The 22,503-nt window shown below is 42.5% G+C and overlaps 1 protein-coding gene across 1 annotated transcript; it reads right to left on the bottom strand.

Annotated features, from left to right (window-relative positions):
- Nucleotides 1-18,407: 18,407 nt before the first annotated feature.
- Nucleotides 18,408-22,154, bottom strand: irx1b (iroquois homeobox 1b). The gene is made up of 5 exons (XM_037093294.1): nt 21,665-22,154; nt 20,519-20,761; nt 19,325-20,135; nt 19,075-19,135; nt 18,408-18,497 (listed from the first exon to the last, which is right to left on the bottom strand). Exons 1-5 carry the CDS (start codon nt 21,899-21,901, stop codon nt 18,449-18,451), a joined length of 1,401 nt encoding a protein of 466 aa, XP_036949189.1. The 5' UTR covers nt 21,902-22,154; the 3' UTR covers nt 18,408-18,448.
- Between the last annotated feature and the right edge of the window lie 349 nt (nt 22,155-22,503).

Genomic DNA, 22,503 nt, shown 5'->3' with positions numbered 1-22,503 from the left:
AGTAAGTCAACATACATAAATGACGTACGTTGCATTACTTTATGTTAAGTTACATTACATTTCCTTAGTTTACATTATGTTATGTTGCGTTACATGACACACTCTTGAACCCACGATACATTACCGGATTTCGTCACTTACGGAACTTCTGATCCATAAGTTCCAAGCCTGAACGGAGATATTTTGACCCAAAGCATGAACTTTCCCTAACCTTAACCAAGTAGTTTTTGTGCCTAATCCCAAAAAAAAGTCATAATATGCAATTATACAGTATGTGAAGTGTTCATAAGCACTCTTTATTCTCAAAGTATAACTGGATGTAGGTAAAGCATCGTAGTTTGAAGCTTAAGGCCACTAACCGAGCTCCTGTATGCAACGAGTTGGGAGTGAGAATGTGTTGGACTTGGTTTAAACATCAGAATACAGGTAGTGTGAGTGGCAGATTGCTGTTTTGTTAAAAGTTGGGCCAATTGGGATGTTGGTGTGATATTACCTGTTAACCAAATACCAGACTGGATCTGTAATACTGAATATTACCACTAGGTGTTGCGTGAGACTCAATCGCGCCAAAATAGCACATAATGAGAGCCATGGAAAGAGACTGCAACGTAAGAGACCGTAGATGCAGCAGATCCCAAAATTCATAGCTTGAATTGTATCATTGTTTTGAGTCAGAGATCAGATCAGCACAGAAAGATAAGTGTTAAATTATTTATTTTAATCAGGCTGCTTTTGCTCTGAGGTAGCTGCCTTTTCCACGTCATGAGTCATAGCCCATCAGCACTGAAGGCAACGCTGCAGCAGACGGGCCGAAATGCTCCGGTGAGTAAGTGGAGCTGCGTCTGGGAGGGGAGGCAGCAGATATTACAAAAGTTGCAGTAAACATCCCAGTTTTGTGATCTGTATGGATGACGACTGACGATGTTGGAAATCGCAGCCTACAGGACCTCATTCAACAGAAGCAAAGCAACAGTTGCTCTTCTTTAACCTCCCGATCACAGACCAGCTACGTTTCGCTACACCAATGCTACTATTTAATTTGCCAAACTGCTCGTGATGACAGTGTTTCCTCTTTAGGGTGTATTAACATCTAACAGTTCTAAGCCTGCAAAACCAGGAAACTGACCCAATCCGTGTTTCATTTAAAGGTGCATTATGTAGATTTTTTGGAAATACATTTTAATCAGAGGAGGAAGATCTTGATTGACTGTTTTTTTTAATGCATAAACTAAATAAAATTAAAAAAAAAAAAAAAAACTCTTTGTTTTCCTTACTGAATAGACAAACTGACCTTAAAGAACACACACATACTGTTTTACTTTGTTTATATGTGGTGGATCTCGCCACTTTTCTAGTTTCAAACAGTGTTCTTGGTACCTTGTCTTCCTCTGAGAACAGCTTGTTTATTCAGTTATGGAGAGAATAAATATTTCTGAGTTTGTAATATTTCTCCATTAATATTGTGAATATTACAATTCCGACTTTGAATTTCTTCTCCAAAACTTTAAGGTATTTGTCTTTCACACAGTGGAAGCACATTAAAAGTTAATTATCAGTGTGTGTGGGGTGTATTATACTGTAATGGTCCTCCTGCCTCTACAGAAAGTGTGCCTATAATCACAAACCTACTTTTGCGCATATTTGACTTTCTGACATGGAAGGAACGTGTCCAGCTGCACAGAGTGGTCCGCTGTCTGCTACATTTATGTTCATATTGAACTGAACTGTTTTCCCTTTAACACTGTGGGGACAATCATAATTGCTGGCTTGATTATGTTCAAAATTCCACAAGTCTGGGGTTAATGTACAAAATGCATATGTGACTTAGTCAGCCCATTCTCACTCTATGCTTTGGAAGTGCCTCTCCAGTGCAGAGGTATCAAGAGTTGGGGTGGTTGGATGGGTCCTGGACTTTGCTTCTGGAAAGTGAGCTTGAGTCCAATTTGTGACCAAGATTTAAGATTGATTTGTTTTCAAGTCACGTTACGGAAGTAAGTCAACATACATAAATGACGTACGTTGCATTACTTTATGTTAAGTTACATTACATTTCCTTAGTTTACATTATGTTATGTTGCGTTACATGACACACTCTTGAACCCACGATACATTACCGGATTTCGTCACTTACGGAACTTCTGATCCATAAGTTCCAAGCCTGAACGGAGATATTTTGACCCAAAGCATGAACTTTCCCTAACCTTAACCAAGTAGTTTTTGTGCCTAATCCCAAAAAAAGTCATAATATGTAATTATACAGTATGTGAAGTATTCATAAGCACGCTTTATTCTCAAAGTATAACTGGATGTAGGTAAAGCATCGTAGTTTGAAGCGTAAGGCCACTAACCGAGCTCCTGTATGCAACGAGTTGGGAGTGAGAATGTGTTGGACTTGGTTTAAACATCAGAATACAGGTAGTGTGAGTGGCAGATTGCTGTTTTGTTAAAAGTTGGGCCAATTGGGATGTTGGTGTGATATTACCTGTTAACCAAATACCAGACTGGATCTGTAATACTGAATATTACCACTAGGTGTTGCGTGAGACTCAATCGCGCCAAAATAGCACATAATGAGAGCCATGGAAAGAGACTGCAACGTAAGAGACCGTAGATGCAGCAGATCCCAAAATTCATAGCTTGAATTGTATCATTGTTTTGAGTCAGAGATCAGATCAGCACAGAAAGATAAGTGTTAAATTATTTATTTTAATCAGGCTGCTTTTGCTCTGAGGTAGCTGCCTTTTCCACGTCATGAGTCATAGCCCATCAGCACTGAAGGCAACGCTGCAGCAGACGGGCCGAAATGCTCCGGTGAGTAAGTGGAGCTGCGTCTGGGAGGGGAGGCAGCAGATATTACAAAAGTTGCAGTAAACATCCCAGTTTTGTGATCTGTATGGATGACGACTGACGATGTTGGAAATCGCAGCCTACAGGACCTCATTCAACAGAAGCAAAGCAACAGTTGCTCTTCTTTAACCTCCCGATCACAGACCAGCTACGTTTCGCTACACCAATGCTACTATTTAATTTGCCAAACTGCTCGTGATGACAGTGTTTCCTCTTTAGGGTGTATTAACATCTAACAGTTCTAAGCCTGCAAAACCAGGAAACTGACCCAATCCGTGTTTCATTTAAAGGTGCATTATGTAGATTTTTTGGAAATACATTTTAATCAGAGGAGGAAGATCTTGATTGACTGTTTTTTTTAATGCATAAACTAAATAAAATTAAAAAAAAAAAAAAAAACTCTTTGTTTTCCTTACTGAATAGACAAACTGACCTTAAAGAACACACACATACTGTTTTACTTTGTTTATATGTGGTGGATCTCGCCACTTTTCTAGTTTCAAACAGTGTTCTTGGTACCTTGTCTTCCTCTGAGAACAGCTTGTTTATTCAGTTATGGAGAGAATAAATATTTCTGAGTTTGTAATATTTCTCCATTAATATTGTGAATATTACAATACTGAGTTTGAATTTCTTCTCCAAATGTACATAGTGCCTCTTTGAGTGGAAAACAAATTAGGTATGTTGTTCAGTCCACTTTTTACTGATACATTTAGTATGTGGCCATTACGAGTTTGTTGTATTTAAATGTAAGCTTTTGGGAGACAGAGACACATAAAATGAAAAACAAGAGTCATCCTCCCTCCCCACCCGATTAATTTTTACACAGTCCTTTATTTTATAGGCAATGGAGGGGAGAATCAAAATGGGAAATTCCATGGGAGGTCTGGACAGGAAGAAGACATGAGCAACAAAAGGAGAGTCGGATAAGAAACTTTAAAGCATGAAGAACTGAACGTGGAGAGCAGGGAAGGCTGAAAGAGGCAAACTTGGGGAGCAGAAGAAATCGTTAATAGCCAGGGGATCTGAAATGGAGCGAGGGGATGTGGAGGGGTAAAAGGACAAAATATTCCCAGTGCACCCAGAGTAGGGCTGGAACAACAGAGCTGCATCACCAGAAAGCATCTCGGGCCCCACCAGGGAGAAGGCATCTGTGTACCGACGCTTGATTGACATTCCATTTGTCCCGTGAAAGGTGCTCATATACTGAACACGGACTAACTGTCTCTCCCTCATCTGTGCTCAGAGCTCGGAAATGAAGTTATCTTCCCGTGCTGGCGTCGCGCGTCTTCACACAAAACACATGTCACTCAGAGAGAATGGCAATTTGTTTAGCCAGTGACAATGAACATGAGTGTGTTTAATCTTGGTTTTATTCAGTTTACGGGGAAAATAACCGGGTGGAGATTGACGAGCAGGGGCAGGGCTTAACTTCAGAGCCTTTGTTACCTTCTTCCTGGGCAAAAAGAAAGAATGGAGGTGGATAGATTATGTTATTTCCCTCTTTTTGAATATTCAATGGACTACTTATATATTAATATATACAGAGTGTTTATAAATTTATGGCATTCCTTCAGTATATATTTCTTAAGGCTCCGAGTTCGTTAGACCGTGATTATATCTTTCTGATCTCGCTCCCCTAGCATCAATCATTCATTCAAGATGCTCCTCAAGAAAAGAAAAAAAAAAGAAGAAGAAAGGAAACACATTCTCATGCTCTCCTTCCTGCATCCTGCTCCAGCTATTATGCAGTAGGTGGGGCATGGGGTTAATGATAGAAGCATGTTAATGTGAGAGGAGGAGGAGGGCTCAGCGACGCAGAAAGTGTTTGGAAAAGAGGGCCAAACAACTCCAATCACAAGTTCCTTCAATCACAGTGCGCCGCATTTGAATATTTTCTTCCTTAAAGTTTGAAATCTATGCAATTTTAATCGCTGTTTAACATGTAGATGCTTTTTGAGCCTTCGTCTTGGCTTTATCTAGCTCACCTTGAAAGAATGTATCAGCGGATGGTGTTGAAGGGCCCAAATTGAAGCGAGAGAGCTTCTAACACGACTTTATCGTTGCTTGAGCCTCTTTTGGGTAACGCAATCTTTGTCAGTGTGCAGAGGAAATGGTTCCATGAATAGTAAAATAAGTTGTATGGAATAGGTTGATATTCTGGAAAAGACACATTTTTACCATTTTATTCGCTCTCATATCTGTTCAGTCTGTTAGCTTAGCTTAGCAAAATGACTGGAAACAAAGGTAATAAAGCCTGGCTGTGTTCAAAGGTCGCAAAGTCCTCCTACCAGCACGTGTAAAGCTCGCTAGTTAAAATGTTTGTTAAAGATTCAATATGTAATAATTTGATATAACATAACTTGACCTGCGTTATGTATGTTGTTGAGTTGTGTACTTACGTTTTCCCAAAAACAGTGTTAAAATTCATAACTTGACTTGCCTTTAAGGGTAATGGTGCATTTCAGTTGGAAGCCTGTCACTACTTCCCGGATCCGAGACTTAACTTAATGTGAATAAAACTTTAAAAACATCATGTCTTAACATTTGTGCCTGAGTCACATCAGGTTTTTATGAGTAATGGTGGTGCTTTAATGGCGTATTCACCATCAACATCATGTGCGGATCACTGCTACAGCTCGAATCTTCAGCTTTTCGATAGAATAATCAGGATCAGCCAAATATGCAGATTTAAATGTCTTGTCCCAAGCTAACCAGCATTCCATGCTCTTCCCATTTGGCTGCTTGTAATTAGGGTTTGACCAACAAGTTGTAAAGGGGGCATCATGGGCTGGAGTATTTCCTGGTCAAGCTTAGTGACTTCCTGCAGTTTCTGCTGGTTGTCTGGCAACCTCTGTGACCAGACAAGACTCTTGGTAGTCACTGTTCATAACCAAGAAACAGTTAGAATGCTTAACTCCTAACCACACTCTGTATTGATTAGAAACATGTAATACGACATATTATTTGGTGCACTTTAGAGCTGCTTGCTGGTTTTGTTACCGTCAGAGCCGGGCTAGCTGTTTCTCCCTGTTGGCAGTCTTTGCGCTAAGCTAAGCTAACCGGCTGCTGGTTGTAGCTTTACATCTACCAGACAAATATGAGTGTTATGAATCTTCTCATCTAACTCTTGACTCATTCTCATCTGTATCTAAGCATTTGAGGCTTGCTCTCCCTAACCTGGTTGCTAACTGTACAAATGTTAACATGCTACCTTTTACCTTTTTTTTTTTTTTGGGAAGTTAGCTATTTTAATGATGGAGCTCGCCTCGCCACGTACAGATGTTTTCCCAAAACAAGTTCCTTCTGCATTGTCCAAGCACCACCCAAGACGATGTGATTGATTTAAAGACATATAAACAAGCAAACGGGCTATTTTTTTTCCCCCTATAGCAGAATTGGAGCTGTCTGTCATCCTCTTTATAAAACTGAAAAAAATAAATACAAGACAGTAATGCAGATAGTCTGTGTGTGCTATGGGATCTTTGTTAAAAGGGCTATCTTAAGGTGCTCTGAAGTCAAGTGAAACAAAATGAGGGGAAAAGTGGTTTCCATGCTTCCTCTGCTCGCAGTGTACCATCAGACAAATGAACACAGGGGTAACACAAGGTGAGGTTTCCACCTTTTCATTTTCAAGCTTCTGCTCTGTTAGAAAAAGAAAAAGTTTTCGGGGAGAGATGAGAGGACGGAGGAGGACAAGCAATAAATGGATCATGAGGAAGAAAATAGCCCTTTCTTTCCAACACAAGACACGGCCTACAGTGGCTGCCTCGTGTTAAGCACAATGGCACCAACGTGAGTACAAGCGCAAACCAGGCTCGGTCTGATCCACAAACAAGGCTGCCAACACCGAGTGCCTGTCTGACCACCGAGCAGCAGCCATGCTATCTGCTGCTCCTCCGCTCCCGACTCATGGAAGATCTGGAGCTGCTGAACTCTGAGTAGGATACTATAAATGCCCTGGTCTTCCTCATCAATGATGTAGGATAAGGGAACAGAGACAAGCTAACCCTCTTAGCCGCTGAGCAGTGTGTGTGTGTGTGTGTGTGTGTGTGTGTGTGTGTGTGTGTGTGTGTGTGTGTGTGTGTGTGTGAGAGAGAAGTGGACGGAGACAGACAGAGGCAGAGAGGGAGACAGGTTTAGGCTACAGGCAGCTCTTAAGAGTGTGTACAGTTTGCGCTGAGCCCTGAGAGGCCAGCCGTATTCCTCCCTATCACTTCCACTTCATTACTCTGGGAGCGGACATACATTATTCAGCTCTTCAAGCCTCAGTCCACAGGGACCGATAGAGCCTTTAACAAACACTTTAACCTATCTTAACTCTCTCACTGATCCTCTGCTTGTTACCTTATCTGTTTTTTTTTTGTCTGTCATCTCCCTTGGTCAGTGTTGATTTGTGTTTATTCACTTCCTCTCTCTGCTACTGAAACTCATTGTTTAACCTTTTTTTTTTCTGACCAGTCACTTTTCTTTATCATTGCATGTCTGCTCTTTTACTTTTACTGTTGACTGTCCCTTTCCTGAAATGACATCCTTCCTCATCATGTGGACTTTACAGTAGGCTTTAAGACACTAATAACTGCAAAAAATGTAAACCCACACATTGTGTGACCTGGGGGCAGCAGACCATTGTGAAGGCATCATATTTTAATTATTTACATAGCCAGTTACAGTCATAGTTGACAATGTACATTTACAGCATTATCATTCATTTTGGACTTTCTACTACTACAAAATAAATCCAATACTGACTCTTTTAGCTCTGTTTTTGGTCTCTACCTGCTCTTGAGGGAAACATCTGGCTACTGTCTGCTGTTTGGTGCAGAGCAGATACAGCTCAGCTGATTTTCTGAGCTTCTACTCCACTGTTGTTGTAAAGCATTTTTATTACAGCTGTTTAAGATACAATTTTAAATGATCTTTTATCTTCTCTTCTAACCTTATTAAATCCTAATATGACAAAAAGTATGGTAAAGTGACAGAATACAGAAATAACAATGATAATTAGGAAACATATTACATATTTCACATGTTGTGTGATTTATACAAGAACAGAAGAGCGAAAAAGTCATTCACTGATGAAGAAATGTACAATATGTTGTCCTTTATAATGATTTCATTAATGTTTGGGTTTAATTAGAGATAAATCAACCTTGAATAAACCTGAACTATAGAAATTGGCTTATTTTGAATTCTGTGTAGCATATGGACTTTCACTGTATTACTCCAAGTTTTTCAACATGGAGTAATTTGCTCCAGTGGAGCTCTGAAACCAGTGATGCAAAGCACCTTAGTAAATTTACTGAGGCACTGTTCCGTAATCGTAGGTAGGTACCATTAGTTCTTCATTTTTTTTCTACTTGAGTGCTCCCATGTATATTCTCTATTTATACTCCATTACATTTGAGAGGGAAATGTTGTACTTTTTATTCCACTACAGTTATTTGATAACTAAAGTTACTAGCACAAGGTAATGATGCAACATACAATTACCAGATGAATCATGATGTATTATAAGTTAAGGTAAGACTCTACTGATCCTTGGGGGAAATTAAAAAGTACCTGCCAGTCAGCTTGTATAAAGTAATAGAAATAAACCAAATCTTTACCAGCTGCAGCATCACTTACTCACTAATTGCTATATTAAAGGTGCACTGTTGAAGTTAAAGGTGCTGTTTTGGGGAAGAACTTGGGGAAGAGCTTTTTTTACGTCTTTTTACGTAATTAGCAAACTAATTCGACAACTCATTGTTTTTATGACTGAACAAACAAACTGACCTTAAAGGACAACACAGTTTCATAATGCTTTACTTTGTTTATATGTGGCGGACCCTGCCACCTTTCTAGCTTCAAACAGTGTTCTTATTAGGACCTTACTGTCCTCTGAGAAAAATTGAATTTCCTCTCCAAAACTACTTTGTGCCCCTTTAAAAGGACCAAAAATAGCCAAGAATTCTTTGGAACTGACCGTGAAAAAACTTCAATAAAGACAAATGACTTACAAGTTACAAAGTGAATATTCATAGGAAACTTGAGGCAACATTTAACCTCAGAGCATTACACCGGTGTCCACGTTAGATATTTATATCGGGGAATATCATAAAAACAGACACCAGTGTTACATTTCCCTCCAGTGCACTACCTCACCACTGCTTAGACCTCAGGTGCCATCCTCTGGTGGTTCAGGGAACTACAGCCTTCTTTTGTTAGTGTGTGTGTGTGTGCGTGTGTGTGTGTGTGTGTGTGTGTGTGTGTGTGTGTGTGTGTGTGTGTAGCCTGGGGGTAGCCCGTGATCTTAACTTGCAGTTGTTATTGACCGAGGTGAAAAGGTCGTCCACAGTCGTGTGACTGACCACAGACATACAGCAGGTCTGCTTGTCTGCATGGTTACACGGCAGTGTGGTTGCAGATTTCATGTCGCATGTCTGACCGGACCTCCCAGAACGTTTGGCCTCCCGCAACGCCCAGCCCAAAAATCATACCCTCCTGAGTTTACACCCTGTATTTAAATGTTTTTGCATCATCTTGATATGACTTTTTCCTCACATTCCTTCAGTTTTTTCCTGCAGGACAACCAAGATTAAATACTCTAATGTCCCTTATAGATTACAAAATGGGCCATTCCTTTTCTGACAAAGAAAATGGTACCAACTAAAGATCTTGACTAATATATCAGTCTTCATCCTCCAGCGATCTACTGTTGTCACTTCCCAGCGTCTGATCTCCTGATTCCAGAGCCTCTGACTGTGTGCCGTGACTGATCACTCATCATCACACGCTCTATCACAAAGTATTAATCCACACCAAACGCTCTAAAACTCTATGCCGTGCTATGGCGTTGACAGAGGAGTTGCATGTGATAGCAGTCGATTAAGTGCTTCTTTCTGCAGCGCTGACATTCCCCGGAGAGGAGCGGGGCAATAATTTCCTCAGATTGCCCCTGTGGGAACGAGGCTGCTGGTTTTCTGTGTCCACTCCAATCACATCACTAATGGAGAGGCGGGTAAGCATCTGTGACAGTGGGAAACCAGATCTCTGCTCCCCCAGTGTGTGTCTGTGTGTGTCCGTTGCAGATAAACAGTTGGCAGGTTTCCCCTTTCCCTGTGCACGTGCATGAACACACACACACACACACACACACACACACACACACACATCTGAGGGGGAACGCAAGCTGGACAGGGTTAATATACTCCATTAAGCTCTATTACCCTAAACGACTTGGGCAGATGAATGAGGACTCACATTACTCTGCCACCGTTTGTGTGTGTGTGTGTGAGATGATAGTGTGTGCACATGCATGTGCACGCATCTCATGTGTAATTACACTGTGAAGATATGTGACCCACGAGTCATCTATCATTATCTACAGAGTGAAAGACAGCGGAGGAGTTTATACACTCTGTGTCACTGTACGCCGACAGACTCCTCATCTTATCACGTGACACTCCGAAAACAATCATGTCAACCTGTATCTAATATGAATCAATTTATTTCAGGAATTTTTGACAATCAAGCAATCTTTTTTATTATTATTGATTTTAGCACAGCATGGATTTGTATTGGAAAGATATAATTCTTCTGGTTTCTGCAACCAAATGGCCAGAATGAATGTCGGCAATGTACATTTCTGCTGACCACGGATATGTTGTATCTTTTAACATTTATTGATGTTGCAACTTTATTTTCATAGAAGTTCAATTTCCAATTTTATTGTGTGACAGCACTGTGTTCATGGTCCGGTTAGACTGAGGCACAAAAAAACAAAACATCTTGTTTTGGTCACCACAAAGCACACACAAAAAAACAATATCTGCACTTACAAATGTTGAAACACAGTCTCAAACAGCAGTCACTGGCTTGGCAGCTTTCTTGCTTGTAACTCCACAACCGTCCTCTCCACATTCAGATTTGAAAGTCGGGTCATGTTTTGTTGCCCATAGAGTTTTCCAGCCATGCTAACTTCGGCAAGCTAACTTATTAACGATAATGATGCTAGCACACTGAAAGTTTAGAGATGTGACCTGATGATGATGGATCTGTATGGGAATTTAAGGGATCACCACAGTTGCTACAATTCATGCTGCGGCGAACATGAATGCGTGTGAAAGACTGTAAGTCAATTTAATAACTGTTGAGACACAAGGGTTAGGGTTAAAACCACAAGTGTCAACCTCATGCTAAAGAAAAAAGTCGCCAAAGAAATTAGACTACATCATTAATGTCTGTACACTTTTTTGACTTGATCCATTTTAGAGATAGATAGAGATGTTTCACTGGATGAGTGACAAGAAAAGTCAGTAGGATTTATCTTCTGAGCACCATGACTTTTATGGCAATCCATTTCATAGCTGTAAAGGTGTTTCAGTCTGGATCGCTATGCTGGACCACCTAAGTGATGCCTAGAGCCCGCCGGAGCAAACTGCTTCACTGCAATGACAACTTTATATGAAGGTCTTTGTAATAAGCATTAGTTAATAGGTAGTAATAGGGCCCATGTAAGATCTTATAAAATGCTTATTCACAATCAAAGTAGTGTTAATAATGGCATCACAAACTTGCAACACATCTATATGCACTCATAAGCACTGTTAGCAAACATGTTCACAGATTTTAGACTTCAGCTTGAGAACATTAACAAAAGTCTTATGAGTTTTTTAATTGCTTATAACAACATTAAAACACATTCATTGTGTTTAAATACCGTATGTCTATTGTTGTGTTACTTTCATTGTAAAACCTTTAGTAAGCTTTGATTTTGTTGATTTATTATTTTATTACCTATTTTCGCAGCCACCAATCTAAACTGAGAACACTTCTTTTCTTAGGGTTGATAAATCCTCAATTATGCACTTGATATCGGTTTCTAAACAGAATAGTTTTCGGGCTTTTCCTTAATTTTCATGCTGAATAACAGAAACAAATACCGACAGAGACAGAGATAAATTCTTTTTGCAGTTTAAATGCCATAAAGCTGATCAGTAACAGAAGTCAGACCAAAGAGCTAATTTTCTCCCTCGTGCACACAATGGCTGTACAGTGTGACTTTGACGAGCGGACTCCCTGCAACATTTCCCAGGCATTTCACAAACGAAGGCACAAATTGGAGAAATCGCCGAGATCACATATGAATTAATTTTGTGCTGCTTTCTCCGCCCCGCTCCGGCACGCCGGCGCGTCTCAATGGATGCCGAACAAAGACGCAGCGAGTCCTCAGCCCCCTCAGGACTCTCACAGCAGTACACTAAGCTAAGTTGCCACACTATAACAAACCAGTGGATAAACATTGTTTCAAAATGGCTGAAAAGAGGCAGCGATGCGAACACTCGGCCGCGAACCCTCCCTCCGTCCTAATCTGCTTCTTCCCTCAGATTATTGCCATGAATGGGCAGACAACAAGAGAGGGGACTTATCACTCCCACCCTTTCATAGTGTTTGTTGTGTGTATTCTCCCTGTATATTAAATTTGTCTCCTCTAAAAGCCACTGACAATGTTTGCTATGTGTCTGTACGGTACTCGCAGCTGCAACGCGACAATAAACTGCCGGCTAAGAAGCAACACTCGGTAAACTGAGAATTGTGGAGCTTGTTGAATTACCCATGAGTTTTGATACTTTGCTTTTGTGTAAACGCTTAATTCCACTAATCCCTATGGAGGAACAGTGAATGGCGTAAATTCCCTATGATATCTCGTCTAGGCTAAACATTTGCTCACTTACGTATACATTGGGTACAGAAAATTATTCTTTTGACGACATTACAACAGATTTAACCCAGTGCCCCGCTTATCCCGCAATGACATGCATTAGCTTCATTGCGCTGGGAGGTACATTTCCATTTCAAATTACAGCCCGGCAGCTAGCTAGCAGCACACGCGCACACACGCGCGTGCACGCATCAAACATTTTGTTCGCAGCTTTGTTGGCAAAACTAATTATAGTTGATTGTTTTTCTGCGGGGAAAAAAAAATGCCTCATACTTACATTTTCCATTAAAAATTCAAGAAATATGAACTGGCATGTTCATTATTTCTTCTGTCTGCGTGTCAGGCCTTTTCTTCTCGGAGCCTCTCGGGGTCAAGCTCTGTAAAGCCTGTTTGACGATCAAACACTGTCCATCCCTAGCCCTCTTTTTCCTCCGTTCTCCACACACACCTCTCCTGCCCTCTTTCTCTCCCCTCGGCCCTTTCTCTGCCTCATCGTCCCCCCTCTCCTCTCTCCTCCCCTGCCCCATGTCTCTTTCTGTCCGGCTGGCCCTCTCAGCGGGGCTATAGAGTCCTAACTTGTCTACATTTACCCCCTGCGTTGGCTGACCAATGGGGCCGTTGCGCGGAGAGTCCCTCCTTTAGCGCCCCGCCATTCTCCCCGAGTCAGCTCATGCTCTCTGTTTTCTCAACCTCTGACCCCAGGCCATGGCAACAGGGGCAGGAATGTCAGGAGTGATTGGCAGGATAAAGAGCGCAGCCCCTCTCTCCTGCACAAGCGGATTTGAGACACTTTCAGCGGCGAACAATGGCGGATTTGGGCTTGATTGGATCACTGATGAGCTGATGACTGTCAAAAGAGCACGTCGTCTTTACATAAGCCTGATTATCTCTGTGTGGCGGAGGAGTAGGAGGGGTAGCCACAGGCAGGGAGCTCACCCCCATGCGGAGTGCCTCGAAAAGGGGATAGATGTGCACACGAGGGCCGGGCTACGGGGCCCGGGCCTCTCTCATCCACTGGGGGCCTTTAACAAATCCATTCAGGCAACCGGGGGCCCTCATACATGTGGTCATAATCGCAGGAGGATGGTTGAGGGTGGGAGTGTGAGGGGGATGACACATGGAGGCTATCATTGTTCAATCCCCCGACCATCCCATCAAGACTGACAGAGCAGCAGAGAGAGAAAGAACGAGGGAAGGATATATAGAGAGAGAGCGAGGTGCTGACAGAATAGAGCAGTGGGACAGGCAAATCAAAGACAAATCCCTTCCATAATCTACCTCTTTAATAGGGATTAGAGCTCACCAAAGGGCCTATATGAGAATACCAAAGCACCAATGAAGACTCTATTCACACTGAGAGTTTGAGGGGCTGATGCGACCCTAAAAAAAACTCCACACACCGAGAGTGTTATTCCGAAGCATTAGCGGTGGTTGTTTTCCTCACTCACGGCTCTTCACACCGCGCACCAGTTCTATTTTTGAAAAGTTTCGGGGCAGCTTGGGTGACAAACAACCGACATGAAGCGCAAACTTGAAACTCTGAAGAAGTTTCCGGCAGCACCCGCCAGAAAACACACTAATCATATTTTGGATCTGCTCACTTTTTCCACTCCTTTCATAACAGAAACATGTTTTGGGCACGCTGTGTAAGTGATTAAACGGCCATTTGAAGTCATTGTCAGCCCCATCATGCTAAGCTCGCTGATATCCAACTTTGAAAGAATAGCATATTGTTTGGGTACTTGGAAGAACAGTGGCGTGATCTGGCTCGGATGAAGTGTAGAAGAAGTGAAGTGTGTATATGAGAAAGAGTGGCTGATATCCTCCTCAGCGGTGCTGATGGCAGTCTGTCAGAGTTGGCAGAGGAAGTGAAAATGGCCTCAAGTGTCTGGCTTCCCTCCATGCTGTTCTCACATCAATGACAGCTCTCGCTGCATCATCTCTCTCCCTCCCTCTCATTTGCTCTCTTTAGACTCCAGTTTGCTCTTTCTGTCTCTTGTTTTCCGACTGTATGTGAAAGGATGGATGGCTGATGGATTTATGAATTAAGAAATGTACTTCGTGAGTCGGGAGGAAAATCTGCAGAGCCCGGGAACACCACAGAAATCATCCCAAAACCTCGTCCACACACGCCTTGTTTAAAGTAGCATTTTATGTTACACGCTACTTTGTTTTCTCGCTGTGAGTGAGATGAGGAAATACCAGTTTCATATCTGTATGCTAAATATGGAGCTGCAGCAAGCAGCCAGTTAGCATACCTTAGCATAAAACATTAGAAATCTAAATCTAAAACTAGCTTTGTTGTATCAAAAGTGGAAAAATTACATTTTGCTTTATAAAAATTCAAACACTTCCTTTAAAAGTTCACATTATTTCCACATTATTTCCAATTCTGTCACTGGGTTATTCAGGTTCTTGTGCATGAAAAGGATCTTGAAAGTTAACAGCCACGGTCGACACCTACAGACGCTCCTCTCTCCCACAGAAATCACTGCTCCTAAAATGCCTCGTCAGTAGTCCCGCCTTTAATTCCGTGACTTTGTGACATCACACTACATCACTGTTCGCGTAGTCGCATAATTTATGCACATTGGCTAGTTCGGCATGTAAGAATTAATTGAACACAGCTGAGCTGTTTGTTGCTAGCTGTGCTGGCTCGGGCTTGTGTAAGCCGACCAATTAGAGCAGGCTGGATGTTCAGGAGGAGGGGCCTTAACGAGACAGGGAAAGCAGAGGGTTTCAGACGTAGGGACAATACACATTAGACAGTGTGAGAAAACTGATGTGTTTTTTGAGCATTAAAGGATGTAAACGTGTTCTAGCAGTGACCCAAAAGGAAATTATGAGCCTGAAAATAAACACAACATGTCTCCTTTAAGGTTGTTTAAATGTGTCCATCATCTCCCACAGAAATATGTTTCAGTAATATATCTTGCATTAGTTAAATTTTACAACCTGTGAAGTTCAATTTGTATTTTCTGTACTTTCTTAAAATGATGATTCAGTAAATGTTACGACTCTGTTACTGTTAAGCCTGGTGTTTTTAGGTTTAGAGTACAAACAAGAAAAATATAAGTTTATTTTCCCCTTGTGCTATGAATGGTGCATTAAAGGGAGTAGTGATAGTGAATATGCACTTTTTGGTCCACCATGAAGGACTACTTAATATTGAACTGGGTGTATAATAAAACCATCACAGGCCTGAATTGCCACTGCAGTATATTTTGGTGATTTGAGTCAAATAGTGTGGTTAGAATTTATCATCAATTCATTTCCAGCATAATTGTTGCTGTCCTGTAAAAAAAATAAAAAATGAATTTAAAAAAAACATGTATCTGAAAATTGTACATTGTACCAAAAAGACAACCAGAGCTCAGCCGGTCGGTTCACGCTGCTGCCATTTGGTGACAGACAGAGAAGAATCTGCTGCCACGCCACCAGACTACAGCTCCACTGCTCCTGCTGTGACACTCCTCAATTCATCCTCGGCACTCCACTGAATAAAAATGCGTTTATTATTCGTTTTTATTCTGTTACGTACTATAACGCAACCAAACTCAGTTTTGTTTTACAATCCTAGTGTAAAATTACAAATAAATTAAGTTTAAAATTAACTTTAAATTTTCAATGAGAAAACAGGCCTGTTTTCAGCTTGTTGACAATGCTATTTCCCAGTAATCCACAGGGTTTTAAAAAGCTTTGTGTTTCCTATTATAAGATGTGGGAGATTTTTCTCGTCACATAAAGCCAGACAAAAAAAAACAAAAAAAAAAATCTAAATCACCAAATTTGAAGATACGGTTTTAACTCGGCAGCAACTAGATCCAAAATTAGCTGCGTAGCGTTAGTGTGTGGTGTCTTGTCAGCTGTAGTGACAAAGTATGAATTAATGTATTTCTTAAAATGTACCAACAAGTGGGAGGAATTTAAGAGACAAAGTTCAGTGTAACATACCAGACAGTGAACCAGATACAGACACAGTGACAGTTGCACTCCATTAAACATGCCTCTGCTTTACTGTCTGTGAGAGTAAGGTGGCAGCATTGAGTTAATCTCCAGGTCCCTGAACCCTGTTTGTTCTGATGGTGTCAGTGTGCATCATACCTGCTTTAAATCTGTGCACTTTAGTCAAACAAATGACATTATAGTGCTTTGTGCAGGCAAATAATAGTAAAGTAAATTAAAAGCGGCTCTTCATTTCAGTTGCCAACTGTTGATATTAAGCTATTAAACGACAGAAAGTAGATATTCGACACACTGACATGTTTGTTGTGCCGCTGCAGAATGTGTAACCCGGCCGAACCTGAGCCGGGTTTGACTTCATTCTTACCATTTCAGTGATCTTATCCAAACATCTTTATAGACTGTAGCAGTACCTGACTGCCTCAGTCAACAGACATTTTACTCAGAGGCCAGAACCACATGACTATCAGTGTTTGACAATCACAACTGAAGGGTTAACCTAACACAGTTGCCTTCTATACCACTCCAGCAAAGTCTGCACAGAAACTTTAAGTTCACATTACATCGAAATTGTGTCCGCACAGGAACCTGAGGCTGTCCGGTCCTTTAGAGAGGCCAGAGGACACAAATTCATAATGCAAGCACGACCCGCTGCTAATCCAAGCGCGTATATAGGAGCACAGCTTTGACAAACCCTCACTATTAACCGCCATGAGACCCCCCACCATCCCCTCTCTCTCTCCCCCGTCTCTGGGCCTGTGAACGTCAAGGATGGCTCAGAGTGACACACACACACACACACACACACACACACACACACACACTCCCCTCCCATCCACCTCCCCCTGAGCTGCCGCCCCCATACTGGCTGCTGGCCTTTCCTGCCGTCTGATCCATATTTCAGAGGCGGCAGTGGTGGCACTGAGGGGGTATAATCCAACATTAAAGCAAGGAGGCCCGGGCTGAAAGCACAGGCGCAGGTTCATAAGGTCCTGGAAATCTTCAATTTCAATTTCCGCAGCGTTTGCAGTGGCTTCCAAGGCGCTGGCAGAAGTCTCGGAGTTTTGGTGAGAGTGCAGATTTCAATAAGGGCGAGACTTTTCTTTGCTCAAAAGGGCTGACCAGCGTGGTTTGGCTGGCATGGAGAGCGTGAGACAAACAGACACAGTGGCGAAGGGGTCAATTAAAAGGTGGGGACACTGGGATCATAATTAAACAAGTGGAAATAAGATTTGGTATCTGTAGGCCTATTGTATGTATATTCAGACAGGATAAATACATGATTTTCTTTTGAAATACACAATCCAGTCTGAGATTTCACACTCGAGAGGAGGACAAATAAAACAGAATTTCTAATTAAACTGTTCTGCCAGATGAAATGAGACACTCTGAACTGAATTAGAAAAATCGATGCAAAAAAAGGAATATATACACTTTGTAAAAATAGAAAAGTTGATCGCTGGCTTTAGGAAGTTTACGTCAGCCCCATTTCCCCTCTGATTTTCTCCACAATTCTGATAAAGCACGAACCATTTCTGCAAGGAAGAAGTCTCCAATAATAAATGACTATAATGACATTTATTTAGTTCCCAAAAAATATATTCTTTAAAGACAAATTCATATCCTGTATTTACAATTTTCAAGGTTTCCATTCACAACAGAAAGAGGCGAAGAGGAAAAAAAAAAAAACAAAAACAAAAACAGAGGACATAGAAAGAGAGATACGAGCAAATCTGTGACAAAAACAACCATCTCTTTTGCATGTAGAAGCTAAAACAGTAATACTATGACGGGGTCGGCCCCGTCCAAAAATATCCTCCATTAAACTGTTCTCCGTTAAATAAAATTATTCCTTTCTTTTTTCATTCTTTCGTTGTTGTATTTTTTTTTTTTTGTTTGTTTGTTTTTTTAATTTCTTTTTGCTTTGTCTTCTCATGATTTTGTTGTCAGAACTCGCTGTGGTGCTGTCCCATGGTGAGGTCTGTGAGAAAAACAAAAGGAAGGTCAAAGGTGAAATAAGTGCAAAAGTAAGATACATGGGAGGAAATATGAGTGCATTCTGTATCATCAAGTCTGTGTTATAAATAATAATAATAATAATTTTAAAAATCAGGTCTGCGAATCCTTAAATTATTTACCAGACCATCTAAAACAATGTGAAACTCTATGCAAATTAAAAGCCACGATAGGTAAATTGTTTTATGTCTTTTCACCCTCCACTACATTCCTGATGTTGCTATCAGCGTTTCCTTTGACAAACATTAGCTGCATTCACTGAGGGGGCGTGAAGAAACGGCGGCACATTATTTAAATGACACAGGTGGCGATAACTCAGCGTAGTTGGGGGCCCCCGCAGGATATATTAGAGCTCTGCCTGACGAGGCGTTAAAGTGGAGACTCAATCACATGATTTATGTGCTGAGGTTCTGCCTTCCTGCCCAGTCAGGTGGAGCAGTGTTTACCTCTACTTTAAGGTTCATTTAGCGGGAAGACGGGTGGAGAGGAATTGAGGTTGATACTGTCAGAATGGCGAATTGATTTGGAATGCATGAGGTTACCTGTCAGTGATCAGCTGGAACGGGGACTTCAGGGAATCGGGCCTGTGGTCGCTCTCTTCGTCTGTAAAAAAAGAAAAAGGCGGGAAATAAAGCCAAATAAATAAAACTGTGTTGGTTTTAATTATCTTTAAAATTCTGTTCATATTGTCCTGGGGTTATTTAATGTGTTGGATATTTTCTTGCGTCACAGGCGCCTCACACCGAGGCCTGCTCAGTAAAAGAATTAATTAAAGGATCTTGTAGTCCGTACCATCTCTTTTTGGACTGAAGCTTCCCGACGACTCCACATCACTGTCATCCTCGGTGCCCGAAGTTCCAGGGCCCGCGGCCATGGGCCGCGCGTCATGACGCGCAACCGGCACCGCGCCATGGAGAGGCAGGTGTCCGGCCGGCGCCCCTCCGAGGAGCGATCTCATGTTCAAAATAGAGTTGGCATTCAGAAAAGCCGCGTTGGCCCAGTTGTGCAGCTTGCCAATCTGGCATGTATATATCCCATGACCCGGGAGTAAGGCCGGGTGGCCGGCGGAGGCCAAAGCCGGATGGTGCGCATGGGCCGCGGGGGAAGGTTTGTGCGCGCTGTCCGGGGCCGTGGCGGTCTCAGCCAGGGACCAGATTTTGGGTTTGCTCTGCTGCGGTCTCTGGCACTCCTGTCTGCTGGGAGAATGATCCACTGCGAGTTTGACAACAGGCGATCTATTCTGAGAAATAGCCGCCTCCACTCCTCTCAGGCCCTCAACTGAAAGCGTCCTGCTGCTGTCCGAGCTGCGAGGCTCCGAGGCCTGCTCTCTGGCGGCCACGTCCGCCTCTCCTCCCTCCCCCTTCGCGGAGAGCTGCTGCTCCCCTGCGCGCAGCTGCGGTCGCTGCTCCTCAGGCCTCTCGATATCGACAGTTTCCAAATCAATTTCCTCCTCTTCGTCTTCGTCGTCGCTGCCGTTCTTGCCGTGCTCGTCCTCGTTGTCGCTGCTGAAGATGCGGCCGTCCCGGTCCTCGGCGCTGCGGCCCCAGGTTACCTTGTTCTCCTTCTTCAGGCGTCTGCGGGCGTTCGCGAACCACGTCGACACCTGGAGAACGAAACACATATTTTTACGCATTAGAAATCAGAATTAAAATATGGTTCGTTTCGCAATAGATGGCTGCTAAGTGGAAAATGAAAATGCAAAAACCTTCATTATTCTCCGCTATGATTCCTCGTTATCATTAAACGAGCTCTGAGATTAAACATGTCTGGAGGCTTTTCTCTCTCGGGGTGAAGTGTGACTTTAGTTAAGTATCAGTCACACAAGTGGGGGATGGATTATCGTATTAATGGATGTAACACGTAGATTAATGACCTATTGATCTCAGAGGAGGTGATAAGTCTGACAGAACTTTTAAAAAAACAATCAGATGATCAGTTATAATCCCTCTGTACGGAGCCCGGAGCTGCTGGGGCCACACTGCCCACCTGTGTGAGTGTCATCCGGGTGATGATAGCGAGCATGATCTTCTCTCCTTTAGTGGGATAAGGGTTCTTCTGGTGCTCCTGCAGCCAGGCCTTCAGGGTGCTGGTGGTCTCCCGGGTGGCGGTCTTGGCCCTCGACGGGTCCCCGTACGGATACTGGCCGTACGGGTAGAAGCCTTGGGCGGCGTGGACAGGTAGAGAGGCCGGGTGGGAGCCCGGGCTGTCCTTCAGCTCATACTGCGAGCCCTGGAGAGAGAGAGAGAGAGACAGAGGTGGCAACTTGTTGAGCGAGAAGGATTTCCGCTTCAAGTTCAGAGAAAAATCAACATCTGGATTGTTACTGGTGCAGCAAAAAAAGTTCCCAACTTCTCAGCTCGGCTGTTAATTTGATATCGAACAGGCGATTAATGAGGAAATCAGGAATTAGCCACGTCCCAAATCAGAAAATAGCCTGTAACGAACATGGTAATTTGTAGGTCGTCCTTTTAAATGTTGAGATGTTTAAATGTTTCTATTTTTGTTTCCACTAAACGATCGAACTGATCGGGAAAATAAAATCAATTTTCTACACGGTTCCTTAAACAATTTGACATCACAGTAGGCTATTAATTAGGCCTGCTTACATGATTAATCATTAACGGTGTTTTAAACATTAATAATGATTTTTTTCCCTAAACCAAATATGCTACTCTTAGGATTATATCTAAAATGTCTATGATTTTTCCTTAAGATTTCTATAATTTACACACACACACACACACACACACACACACACACACACACACACACACACACACACACACACACAATCTGTGCAAAGTTTAATTTCAACATTAAAGATGACGCATGTGTCGCCTGTTTGCCCTTCATTATTTGCCACACAGAACTCATTTACACATAAATTAATCATTTAAAAATACAAACTTAAATATAATCATTATTATAATCATTATATAATCATTGTAAAGCCACAAATATGCCAGAAAAAAACACTGATCGGTGTCTTATTACATAAATCACTTCACACAGTTGGATGATTGCGCATCAGTTTGCGTTAAACAAGCGCACACTCAGTCCGACAGGAATCAATGAGTGTTATCAGTAACACCTGAGCTGATCAGTCTTTAGTGAACAAGTATCAACTCTCACCATCTGGGATATGAGGGCGAGGTCTGTGGCTCCGCTGTACGGCAGAAAGGCACTGTAGTTGTGAGCCGCCCATGGGCTCCCGTACATCCCCAGCATGGAGCCGACAGCCGCGGCGGTGGCCGATGAGCTCACGCCGCCCTCGGTGCCTCCTTCCCGGGCAGAGGCCGGCCGCTCGCCCCCGTACACTTCATGGGAGGCACTGAGGAACTGGGGGTACCCCAGCTGAGGGAAAGCCATGTCCGGAGAGCGCGTACAGTAAATCTCTCTCAAAGTCAGAGCCACACAGCTGCAAGAGGAGGCAGGAGAAAAAAAAAGAAAAAAAAAAAAAGAAAGTAGGAATCCAAAGACAGAGGAAGAAGAGGATGATGAAGGGGGTGTCTAAATCACCAGAGTCCCCCTCTTTAGAAACTGTCAAGCTTCTCCACTTCCACCGACCCGGAGTTGTATCACAGCCGCAGTTTGGCACCTCGAGTGCGGAGTGATGCGCGCGTCTGGCCGCAGGAGCTTCTGGATGTGAAGCTGACTGACTGATTGGCAGCCTACTTAAGCACCAAGCTCCTCCTATGCCCGGGGCAGGCGATTAGTGCATTGGTTAGCCTAGGTCGTGTGTGTGTGCGTGTGTGTGTGTGTGTTTGTCTGTGTGTTGGTGTGTGTGATCTAATTTCTGCAGTCTTCAGTGTGTGTAGAAAAGGAAACCTGTGAAGTGTGTGCAAGTGTGTTCGTGTCGGTGTGACTTCATTTAACAAATGCACCTCCTCATTGTGCCCCTGTATACCGCGTGTTTTATACACTTTATTAAAAGATAAACCAATTATTATTATTATTATTATTATTATTAT

Source organism: Acanthopagrus latus, chromosome 3 (assembly GCF_904848185.1).
Source record: "Acanthopagrus latus isolate v.2019 chromosome 3, fAcaLat1.1, whole genome shotgun sequence".
NCBI lineage: Eukaryota > Metazoa > Chordata > Actinopteri > Spariformes > Sparidae > Acanthopagrus > Acanthopagrus latus.
This window is presented reverse-complemented; position numbering and strand designations above follow the sequence as displayed.